The 12,727-nt window shown below is 45.5% G+C and overlaps 1 protein-coding gene across 5 annotated transcripts in view; it reads left to right on the forward strand.

Moving 5' to 3' along the window:
• Window positions 1-12,727, forward strand: part of POC5 (POC5 centriolar protein) — a 59,284-nt gene that overhangs the window by 22,301 nt on the left and 24,256 nt on the right. For all 5 annotated transcript variants that reach the window (XR_016441192.1, XM_090038072.1, XM_090038073.1 and 2 more), the window contains exon 3: window positions 1,869-2,058. Coding sequence is in view for 4 of the 5 variants with exons in the window: in XM_090038072.1 (XP_089894198.1) it covers window positions 1,869-2,058 (190 nt within the window). In the remaining variant the exon portion in view is untranslated. The remainder of the gene's footprint in view (window positions 1-1,868; window positions 2,059-12,727) is intronic.

Here is a 12,727-nt window from a genome sequence, read left to right on the forward strand (position 1 = left end):
GCACCCTGGCGAGCATAGTCTGGTCCCCATTCCATGCTGCCAGCCTGAGCCAAGTCCTGATGAGCAGCATGAAAGGGAGGGGACCCTGGTGAGCAGTCACAGGGCACAGCACTCAGCAACAAAGGGACCTTTACCAGCTCCTGCTGCTGCTGCTGCTGCCTCTCCCATGGCAATGCCACACATGCAGTAGGGGCCTGTGTTCCAGGGTTGCCATGGAAACATTGGAGTAGCCTTAGCCCCAAGCGCACAGTGGGCAACTTGCCCTTGCCCCATACACAGATCTGGGGGGCACATGCCCCCCATACCTCCCCCAGAGGTATGTGCAGCAGCAGGAGTCACCCCCCACTCCCCTGACAAGCCACTGGCTCCATCCCACACCCTGCCCCAATCTGGCTGGGCAGTGGCTGCCCGAGCCCCTGCCCCCATCCTACTCCCTCCATCACCATGGGGGCCTTGATCTGCCTCCCCCCCGCCCCATAGCTCTTCCCCACAACAGTCTTACCAGCCGGATGCTGCTTTCCAAGCTGTTGAGCTGCACTCCTGGCCATGTGCATGTTGTGGCTGCATGCACGCAGCAGCATTTGTCAGTGACATTATCAGCCACATTAGCTAAAAAAAGCTGATTGCCAGTAATGTCAATTTTCTTTTTATCGGTGCTGATATGATATGCATTGATGCACCTCTAATATGTTCTAGTATCATTCTCATTGTTGAAGTTAGTCAGACTAGTTTGTAATTATGGGCACTGACATATGTGCACCTCCCTGGTCTAACTCATGGCACTTTAGAGAAAGTGCCATAAGTTAGACCAACCCTCCCAACCCAACAGACATTCGCTACTGGGGCAGGAGGATGAAGGATTGAATTTCAATTTGGAGCCAATCCAGCCGAGGAGCTGCAGATATGCAGCTTTTCTCCCCTAGCCTCACCCCCTCCCTCCCAGTTTGGGTACTGCCTGCACTATGGGAGGTGGGGAGAAAGCAGGGGAGGGAGCTCAGGCTCAGCTTTGCCCAGCCTGCACTGGAGTTAGGAGGCAGGTAGATTGGAACTCCTGCCAAGGCAGAGGGGCTACAATCCCCGTTTAGCACAGGCTGGACCAAGCCCAACCTGAACTCCCTCCCCTGCCGTCTTCCCCCCTTCCCATTGTGCAGACAGCACTGGGGCGGGGCTAGGCTGCATCAACCCAGCCACGTGATCATTAATGAAGGTGCTCCACTTTGGAACCCTCATATAATGGTTAACTTTTTATGCCATCGGGGACCTTTAAAGTGCTCTTCAGCCATGAACGTCTGTTAGGGAACAGCTGTAGAGTGCTTTCAAGGGGCTGATTATGAGACAAATATAAATTCTGTCCACCTTTTTCAGAAATGGGGCCATCTTTGCTTTTTTCAGTGTTGTGAGACTTCACCTGACCTCCGTGAGTTCTCAAAGATAACAGTCAATTTCTTTTCAATTACTTCAGTCAATTCCTTGAGTCCTCTAGGTCTAGGATGACTGTCCTACGGCTCTACTGTTTTGAAAATGCCCACCTTTTTAAAATAATGTCTAACTTGTCCTTTCCCTACTGTAATTTTAATACTTCAACTAAACCGTTATGTGCATGCACTGTGTAGTCACTGTGTAATGCATTAACTAGTATGCTATATACTTTCTAGAATGGGAAATAAGAGACATTAACTTTCCCTTTTAAATAGAAGGGAAACAGTTGACCCATTAAAAATGTAAGTTAAATCATTTTTGTTTCTGTTGTGATATAAAGTACTCATTTAAGTTATATCAAATAAAGCTAGTTTCATTCTTTGCTTCTTACACTCTGGTTTAAAAACCATGACAGTGGCTGTATATTATTTATCACCTTATTGTGACAGGATGAATATGAAGAGCTGCTTCGTTACGCTGTTGTGACTCCAAAGTTCGAACAGTGTGTCCTACGGCAGTCTGAACCTGCTTCAGAACTGACAGCAGATGGCAGGTTTTCAAGCTTAATGGATGAAGTCATTCACCATAAGACTCCAGCTAAAGAGAGAGGGGAAGAGTCTGTGCGCCAGATGGATGAAGGTATATTTAAAAAGTCTTCTGATTAATTTTAATTTAAAGACAATAATACAAAGCTCCTAGATAACGTTTGGCTTAAGAACCAGGAGAGAAAGGGAATGGATGACTGGATATGTACATGATTTAACATTTTATTTCATAAATAACTGTCAGATGATATTTATATTCTGAAAATTCTCTTTGTATGCTAACCATTGCATAAAGTGTGAAAGGAAAATTTAAGGTGATTGGTATAAAAAATCAGAGACAGAGCACTCTGTGTAGTCTCATTTTAAAGCACACCTCATAGTAATTTAGTCATGACAGTTACTTTTGCCCATATCTGTTTTATCAGGACAGCGCTTTATATACTCACTTTGCAATAGCTATTATAATAAAAAGATTGACTTGAAAAATAATTTTGTAGAGAGATGACTGCCACTTCTATGTTACTTCAAAAATATGCTGCATTTGTAGCCATTCTTTTAGCTCAGTAACTTAGTTCTGGACTAACTGAAAATAGTTTTAACTACTGGTTTGGTCTTTAGGGCTAAGTACATAAATTATACATAAACCAGTATAAGTGAATGGAAACCCGGTTCAAATCTGTAATACAACAGAAGTTTAGTGCACATAAACCGCTTTCAAACTGGCCAAAACCAGTTTTAAGACAAGCCTGGATGGATATAGTATCATACTTAACTGATTTTGGTTAAATCGATGTATTGAACTTCAGTCCCAGATCCTCTCCAGATTCAAGTTAACTCACAGTTCCCCAGCATCCCAGGATGCTTTGTACCTACCCCGCAAACAGCCCCTTGTGGCTAGCCTTGGCCTAAGCTGTCTGCTCCAGCTGAGCAGGGAGGTATGCTCTAGTGCCCCCGTGGGTTCTGACCTGGGCCACTGCAGGCATGTGGCTGTATTTCCAGAATCAAAAGTGAATGTCTGCTCACTTGCTTATTAGTTCAATCTGTGCATCTTTGACTATTCTGCAAAGATTGAATAAATTCTGCATCAGGCTTTTTGACTCTGTGTACTTACCCCAGGATTCTATAAGCTAGTTTCTTGTGATGCATCAAAAGCTCATAAGGCAGTAATAGTGAAACTGGTGATTATTTAATTACCCACTTTATCACAGACAACTTTTCATCTCTAGGAAATGTTGTTTGCCTAGCATTTTTTTTCTAAAGCAAAATTAGTATTTGCTTATCTGTATCTTTTTTTTTTTTAATTAAATGAGCTTTAATTAGGTGGAACTTATTCTGGTTGTTTGTATTCAGAAGAAGGACATTACATGATATGGATCCAGTGCATAGCTATGCTTTTTTGTCTACTTAATTTCTACTGTATTTTATTCTACAACCTCTGACTCATAAGGAAATTTTTGATCAAATTTCAGTTCCCATTTGTTGAAGAAATGTCCCTGTTTTTGATACAAGTTGCTTGACACATACTTCTAAAACTCAAATTCGAAGGTAGTTGCTAGAGGCAATTCTTACTAAGTCAGAGAAGTTGCCCTTTAAAGCTGAAAAGGAACAATCCTTATACTATACCAGGGGTTGGCAACATTTTTGGGTAGAGTGCCAGAAACATTTACAACCTTGATTTGTAAGATGTTGATGTGCTGGGGTGGACAGCAAGGAAGCTGGGAGGGGCTGGATTCTTGTTGTGGCAGTGCAGCTCTGGCCTCTTCTCCACCGTCTGTCCCTAGGTGCATGTGCTCGCCATGGTGCCCAGGCTGCTCACAGCAGGTGGCAGGGAGGCTGCAAGCAGCTGCACTGGGGTCTGCAGAGCCTTGGCCTCGCTTGTTGCTGGTGGCAGATGCATACACACCTCGAGGTGGACAACAGGGAAGGGACCAGGGCTGTACTGCCACAACAAGGATTGGGCTCCTCTGGGCTCCCCTGCCATCTACCCCGAGGGTTGGTGTGCCAAGCAAAATACCTTTGTGTGCCACACTGGTGCACGTGCCAGGTGTTGCCTACCCCTGTACTATACCATTGCATATTTTTACCTAGAAATACCAATTCGGGTGTTACAAGTGCTAATTACCAAAAGTTTTGAGTCTAACTTCATAAAATAAGTCTCCTTGAATAAAATGTTCTGATTTATCTTGTGCTTATTCTTCAAAATCTTACAAATATAGATTTACACAAGTAGCTTAATAATTTACTCTGCAACAAAAGTACTTGTGTTTCTAGCACTAACTGTAAATAAGGCAGCAAGTTCAGTTTGCTTGCTGATTGCTCTTATTTCTTTCCAACCCCTCAACAGGAAGATGAATAGGTTCCCTGTATCTGAAAAGGAAGGTAATGATCTTACCTTCCTTTTCAGAAGGTAAGCTTATAATTGGTTATAAGCTACCAATATAAACCATAAATAAATACAAATAAGCTTATAGAAGTTTTGCCCGATTAAAAATAAATTTTTTAATCGGGCAATTATTTTGCCCGATTAAAAATAAATGCTTATTTGTGTTTTATATTTATAATTTATATGGTAGTTTTAATGATCATCACCTTCCTTTTCAGATACAGGGAACCTATTCATCTTCCTGTAGTAACAGTGACATTTGGTGATTATTTCATTATCTGCTTTAGAAAATTGTTTTCTAAATGCCTATGTATACTGGGGCTTTTTTGGTGTGCTTACATTCCACATGACCAGACAAGAATATTTTAGCCGTTGTTTTCTTCCTTCGGTGAATATCACTGACCAAGTTCTATTGGCTCAGGACTAGGATTATCTTCATTATCAGTAAGAAACATTCCCTCCTTTAACTCTCAGATTCAAATACAGTTTCTGTCTCTTGAAAAAAGTATTCATACAGCTCCTCTTCTGCTTTGGAGGTTTTGGGTAGGGTGGTTCACCACATTCTTTCAAAATGCAATCCTCTGATCCTTTCTACCTTGATAATTGCAACATGTTTGGGGGAATTTACAGAAGAACTTCATATCCTACATGGTCATCTGCATGGTCCTTGTGTGGTCCTACTTCTTGGATGTATTTGGCATCAGGACAGGAGACCTAGATCCTCTGTGATAGTGAAATGTCACCCTCACCACAGGAATCTATCAGAGTACAACAGTGATCCTCCGATCTCTCTTGTAGTTGGCTACAGAAGCTCAAGTACAAGTTTCCCTTGCTTTATGCTGTACATGTGTTCCTGGAAAATGGTGCATAACTCGAATTTACATAAAGGGAACCAACTTTACAAGGTAACAAATAGGAATACATTCCAACATCTAGACTGTACTGACCCCCAGACCTATTTCAGTCGCTTTTACAGGACAGTTTTGGCACTCACCAACAGCAGACAGTACACACAAGCACAGGGTGGTAGTGAATGTTACCATAATGGAGATGGCAACTGCAGAAACCTATGTCGCAGACAATGAGCAAGGAGCGCAGATCCACATAAGAGACTATATTTTGGTGTGCATCACTCCCACAATGCACCGCACAAAGCAGCTGACTGCAGGCTTCCACCACACTGATTGCATAAGATTTCATAGACATTAGGGCTGGAAGGGAACTCGGGAGATCATCGAGTCCAGCCCCCTGCCCAAAGGGCAGGAAGTCAGCTGGGGTCATTGGATTTACATCCAATTTACTCTTGAAGGTGTTCAATGTAGGTGCTTGAACCACCTCCGCTGGCAGACTGTTCCAGACCTTGGGGGCTCGGACAGTAAAGAAGTTCTTTCTTATGTCCAGCCTGAAACGGTCATAGAGGAGTTTGTGACCATTCGACCTCGTCATCCCTTGGGGCGCTCTGGTGAACAGACGTTCCCCCAGATCCTGGGGGTCACCCCTGATAAACTTATAGGTGGCCATCAGATCACCCCTGAGCCTGCGCTTTTCCAGGCTAAAGAGTCCCATGGCTCTCAGTCTGTCATCATAAGATCTGTTTTCCTGACCCGTGATCATGCGTGTGGCTCTCCTCTGGACTCTCTCAAGCTTCTCCACATCCTTTTTGAATTGTGGAGCCCAAAACTGGACGCAGTACTCCAGCTGCGGCCTCACCAAGGCCGAGTACAAGGGGAGAATGACGTCCCAGGATTTGCTCGAGAAGCATCTATGGATGCACGCCAGCATTTTGGTCGCTTTACTAGCCGCAGCATCGCATTGGAGGCTCATGTTCATCTTGTGGTCAATGATGACCCCCAAGTCTCTTTCTTCTGTAGTGCTAACCAACATAGCACTGCCGAGCCTATGAGGGTGCTGCAGGTTTTTCCTCCCAAGGTGGAGAACCTTGCATTTTTCGGTGTTAAACACCATGAGGTTCTCGTCTGCCCATTTGCTGAGCTTGTCCAGGTCATCCTGGATCACCCGCCTGTCTTCTGGCGTGGATGCTTTGCCCCAAAGTTTGGTGTCATCGGCGAACTTGGCCAGTGCACTCCTGACTCCAGTGTCCACATTGTTAATGAAGATGTTGAACAGTATGGGTCCCAGGACAGAGCCTTGAGGGACCCCACTGGTCACAGGGCACCATGATGAGTGACTGCCATCAATCACAACCCTCTGGGTCCGACCACGAAGCCAATTTCCCAGCCAGCGGATCGTGGTGGAGCCAAGGCCACAACTGGGCAGTTTGGCCAAGAGGTGATCATGGGATACCAGATCAAAAGCTTTTTTGAAGTCAAGATATATGACATCAATCTCTTCTCCCTTGTCCAGGTGATAGGTCACCTGGTCATAGAAGGAAATGAGATTGGTCAAACAAGACCTACCCGCAACAAACCCGTGCTGGCTATCCCTTAGAATGTTAGCCTGGGCCAGTCCCTCAAGGATAGCCTCCTTAATAAACTTTTCTAAGATCTTCCCCAGGATAGAAGTCAGGCTAATGGGCCTGTAGTTAGCCGGATCCACTCTCCTCCCTTTCTTGAAGATCGGCACCACATTGGCCTTCTTCCAGTCTTCGGGCACTACACCAGAGCGCCAGGAGTTTTCAAAGATCCGTGCCAGGGGCTGGGCTATGACGCTTGCCAGCTCCTTGAGTACCCTGGGGTGCAGATTATCAGGGCTGGCTGACTTGAAGGTATCCGGCTTCTCAAGGTGTTCCTTCACGAGGTCAGCATTGATGGAGGGTAGGGGATTCCCCTCACCCAGATTTCCCTGTCCCATAGCAGGCATGGGCATCCCGTGTGACTGATGAAAGACTGACGCAAAGTACCTATTTAATAGGTTGGCTTTTTCCTGGGCGTCAGTTGTCAGTTGCCCCATCTGGTTTAGCAGGGGTCCAACATTGCCCTTGCTTTTCCTCCGGCTCCCCACATATCTGAAAAAGGACTTTTTGTTGTCCTTGATGCCCGAAGCTAGTTGGAGTTCAGTTGCAGCCTTGGCTTTCCTGGTTTGGTCCCTGCAGGACCGGACCAGTGCGGAGTAATCCTCCTTGGAGGTGAATCCCGTCCTCCATCCTTTGTAGGCTTTCCTTTTTAGCCACAGTAGGTCCGCTAGGTCTCTGGAGAGCCAGGGTGGCTGCTGTGCCTTCTTGCTGCCTTTCCTCCGTGTTGGAATAGATTTAGCTTGTGCACTGAGGATCGCTTCCTTGAGAAGCAACCACTCTTCTTGAACTCTGATCTCCCTGGGGTCATGGTCCCTGAGGGCCTCTTGAGCTTATCAAAGTCGGCTTTTCTGAAGTCAAGGACTTCTGTGTTGCTGACTGACTTGCCAGCTTTACGGCGGATGGTGAAGGTGATCAGCTCGTGATTGCTGTCACCCAACTTCCCATCAATCACTAGGTCGCCGATTAGGTCGTCCCCCGTAGCCAGTACCAGGTCAAGCAGTGCTTTGCCTCTCATTGGCCCATAGACTTCTTGAGTCAGGTAGAGGTCATCCACGCACGAGAAAGCTTTGCGCCCACTCAGATTTAGCTGAGTGATCTTCCCACGAGATGTCTGGGTAATTGAAGTCACCCATGATAACCAAGGTCCTGGAAGCAAGCGGCCTCAGTCAGTTCCCGGGCGAACTCCTGGTCGAGCTCGGGACTTTGAGTGGGAGGTCTGTAGTAGACTCCCACCATTGTGTCCCCTGTGCCGAATTCCCCACGAATTTTTACCCAGAGGGTCTCTAGCTGTCCATGCCGGTCGCCAACATCAGCTTGCAGGGACATGTAGCTTTCCTTCACATAGAGAGCTACACCCCCGCCCCTTTTGTCAACACGATCCCTCCTGTATAGGGTATAGCCCTCTATCCCCGTGGTCCAGTCATGGGTGGAGTCCCACCAGGTCTCCGTTATCCCAATGACATCATATTTCTTTGCACTGAGCAGGAGGACGAGCTCGTCCTGCTTGTTGCCCAGGTTCCTGGCATTAGTGTACAGGCAGGCAAGTGTGCCCTTGGGGGCTCTTGCCTTGCCCACAGATTGTGCCAGGGCTGGGGCAGGGGTGGGCTCCCTTAAGTGCCCCCTTAAGTGCCTTGGTCCGCTGGCTTTGCAAGGGCCATTCAGCGGGCCAGCAGGGGCAGTAGTCCCCCATCCCCCAGCGGGCTTAGTTTAAAGCCCGGTGGAGCAGGTCAGCCAGCCTGGCTGAGAAGAGCCTCCTCCCCAGGGGAGAGAGGTGGAGGCCATCTCTTCCCAGCGGCTCGCTGCCTCTCTCTCCAAAGAGCAGGCTGTGGTCATGGAAGCCAAAGCCTTCCCGATAACTCCAGCGCCACAGTCTTTGGTTCACTGCGTGGATCCTCCTCTCCCTCCTCAGCCCATAGCCCGAGACTGGGAGGATCAACGAAAACACCACCTGAGCTCCCAGACCCCTAAGCCCCACTTCCAACTCCCTGTAGCGCCTCATGACCTGGCTGGGGGTGCTCCGAGCTGTGTCATTGGTGCCCACATGAATAAGGAGCATGGGGTAGTGGTCCATGGGCTGGAGGAGCTGCAGGATCCTCTCCGCAGTGCCTCGGATCTGGGCCCCTGGGAAGCAGCAGACTTCCCGGGCTAAGGGGTCGGGGCGGCAGATTGCCCCCTCAGTGCCCTGCAGGATGGAGTCTCCCCAAACCAACACCTTTTGCTTTGTCTTGGGGAGAGCGGGGCCAGTAGCTGCGGTCGAGCCTGGGTTGCCTGTGGGAGCTGGCAACTGCGTGGGCTCTGCTGGGGCTGCAAGAGGTGCGAACCTGTTGCTAAGCTCCGGTGGGGCAGGGGCCTTGGTGCGGCGGGCCTTGAGGCCCTTGACCACCTTGGTCCATGCCCCTGATTGGGCAGAGCGGGAGGTCCCAGAGTCCTCCTTAGTTGTGGAGGGAGACGGAGCTCTCCCCTGTGGCTCCTGGGGGAGAAGGGCCTGGCATAAGAGTGAATTTACCTCGGATATAAAAAAATTGGTATAAAAGGGTCATTGTGTAAGAGCAAATTTGCATGTACAGAACCTGTATAAAATGAGGGAAACCTGTATCAGAGGAACTGCAAACTGAATACATTCTTAAATTATTTGCCTGAAATATCTGCAGTTTCTGTGAATGAAAATCTGTTTTCCTGCCCAACCATTCTGGCAAACATTGGCATGAATATTAACAACTGGAGGAGGGGGAAGATAATAGAAATACTAAGTTCCTTCTGTGGGATTTGAGTATTTCTATTTGTATCCAACTCTAAGGTCTCCAGTAGTTACTACTATGCAGGACAGAGTTGGCAAGCAAACTTCAAAATCCTGGAGAAGGAGACAAACAAGATCTCTTTGGAAGGAAGAGCAATTTTTCAGCTAATCTGCAAATTGGAGTAGCTAATTACCAAGATCACCTTTCAAAATCTGGCACAAAGCCACAGCTTTCCTCTGGACAAAGTCCTAGTGGACTCTAAATAAGAACTAAATGCACTGACCTGTGATTAACTAACAGTATGAACCTCCCTGAAAGCTACTATTGATGCATAGGGTGCTACAGTTGAGTCTGTGGCAACAGTAATTACTATGCATCATGCCTCCTGACTACAATGAACTGTGCAACAGAAATTCAATGCCAGATGATTCACAACCACTTTCAGGGGTTTCCTTTAAATGTCTATTTATGACATGTTGAAGGTTGTTTCAAGATTTCCCTTCACATCTCAAGGGGCAGTTATACTCTGAAATATGGTAAAAGGCATGATGTCCTTGGCAGTAACAGTTATTCAGGGTGATTCCAAAATAGTGTTCATCTATTCTTGTTTCAAACAAGAAAGTTAGAATGTGGATATAATTAGGGACCAACCCAAACTGCGGCAAGATGAAGGTATTTTCACGGGCCATTTCCTGCATGCGGAGCCAATTTCACGGTCTTTTCACAGTGAGCTCTCCCTCGCTGCAGATTGGCCAAGGGGCCCCAGCAGCCCTGCTTTGTGCTGCTGATAGGCCAAAAGACTAATCACTCAACTTCAGATAGCAGCATTGCTGTAGCGTTGCATGTGGCTTCTTAAACGATGGCTCTGAAACCCATTTGCTTTCCTGATTTGCGACTTCACTGAGCCTACATCGCTAGCTCAGCCTCTTAGTAGCTCTCTCTCAAACCACATGCTCTATCACTGCAGGGGTCACAAGGTTTGTTTTGTATTTTGGTAAGCTTTATTTTTCAGGCAATTTAAAATCATGGCAAATGCCTTTTTTCAGTGATTCTGTGAAAATTGTGAAACTGCAGTTTAAGGAGGTCCCTAGATATAACAAACAAAGCCAGGCAGCTGTACACTGGCATTTTAAGAGCTGAAGGATAGACAAGCCAAAACTCAATATTGCTGTGCTGATAATAGTAGGCTTTGAGCACTGTGATAGCTGGGATTGTCCAGGAAATGTATGAGACACAAGGATGTTTTGTAGCCAATTCTTGGTCCAGTAAAATATATTGCAAAAAAAATCAAAACAAACAAAAAAAACCCTTTGCCATATCTGATTTTCGTGTTAGATAAGAGGTTTATTTAGAGAAGATAGTCCTTAACTGATTACTTAAATAGGTTCTCCTAAAATTATTAACTATATTTAATATCCTATTAGGGGATTTCTGACATTTTTACTCCATTCTGCTCTGCTCTCGTTTGATCATTACCTGTTCAGTTAGGAAAATAAAATCTTCAAAGCAGGGCCCCAACTTTTATTTTAACTGTATGTAAAGCCTAATGCATACCTGTGCTGTATTCAGTATTAGCATAGGTCTACACTCAGAATGTAGTGTAGTGTGAAGATACTGATGGGAGCTCTGAACTGAGTATAGGCTAATTTCCCTTGCTTCTTGGCAGGATAAACTAGTGTGTGCTGAGCTCCCTTCTGCCCCAGATAGCTCAGGGACTGATTTTAAAGGTGTCCTGGGTGTCTCTGCACTATGCTGAATTCATTCATCTAGGCTTTAAAATGAAGACAGTTGGAATTGCTATTAGTACATAATGCCTTCTAGAACACAGCCTGGTTTGTGGGGTATGGGGAGGGGGTCACTGCTTTTTAAATAGTTTTGAGGCACGTGGAAGAGAAGCAATAGCATTCAAGATGGACTCTACTGACATAGCATAGTGTTTTTGTAGATTGCCAGTTACTAGTAACTTTTTCTTTGATGCAGTGAATCTAACAATAAACAATATTTTTACTAAAAACTTTGTCAAGGAAAGAAAAAAAAAAGTGCTGTTTAAATCCAATGTCCAGATGGTTTTCAAATTTAAAATCTAAATTTAATTTCCTGTTCAGTTAATTAAATCTAAAAACTTATGAGTTGGGAGTAATAAATTATGTGTAGCAGAGATGTAGAGTAGTGACTCATCCAACAACGTGGAGATGTCAGCTCTTTAGTTTTGGCACTCATTTTGACTTATTATGTTCCAGAGAAAATTTATAAATGCCAGCTTCATAAATTAAAAACAATAACAAGGTACTCAACTGGATCTATGCTGCCAGAGTGCTTGTGAACATAAGATCTCCAGTACCTTCCTGTCCCACCTTTCTCTTTGCCTCCCATCAACCCTCAGAATCCTATACAGATGTAATCTTCAAATTCCTCCAGTGGGCAGACATATTTTTTTTACATGGAGAAACATGGATGGAGAGTCAAATCCTAATCTTATTTATAGGCAGACAAGGTTCTTTGGATAAATCCAATATCTTTTACTAGACCAACTCAATCAATCTATGTCCTTAGACCAACACAGCTACAACGTACACCCCTGAAACATGGAAGATATTTAATCTCATTTATACTGGTATAAATTGGGATTAAAGCAGTCTAACCTTCTGTTAAACTTGCACATCTGAACTCAGAACCTGGTGCAGAGATATTAAGTGCTCAACTAAACCCCTGAGCCCAACCTGAGGTAAAGAGTGGTGTGCAGGTGCACTGTCTCAGGAGACTTGGAAGGAATTGCAACCTGGCTTTGCAGAGTCGGATTCTTGTAGCTTGAAGAAATGAAGTGAGGTAATTTCAGGTCTGCCCATATGCTCATACAGAAATACTGGGTAGGCAGCCTTACTGTCCCCACCTATTCTTATCCCCCTTGTCAGGAATCCTAACATTCTTTCCTGTAATCGCTGTAAACCTGACAACTTCCTCTACTGCCTTGGGTACCCTGAATACAGATTTCCTGGCTCCCAGCCCTATAAGTGGTCCACCAGAAAATGTCATGGATCAAGTGAACACAGGATTCAAGACAAATATTACTGGTAATTCCATCCTCTATCCCTTTGTATATCCTGGGTGCCTTATTTGGGAAGGTCTGTTTTTTTCCCCCTGCAGTTGCCATATGAATGGATCTTTGAGC

This window comes from Crocodylus siamensis, chromosome 3 (genome assembly GCF_052110815.1).
Source record: "Crocodylus siamensis isolate JL-2025a chromosome 3, ASM5211081v1, whole genome shotgun sequence".
In the NCBI taxonomy this organism is placed as follows: domain Eukaryota; kingdom Metazoa; phylum Chordata; order Crocodylia; family Crocodylidae; genus Crocodylus; species Crocodylus siamensis.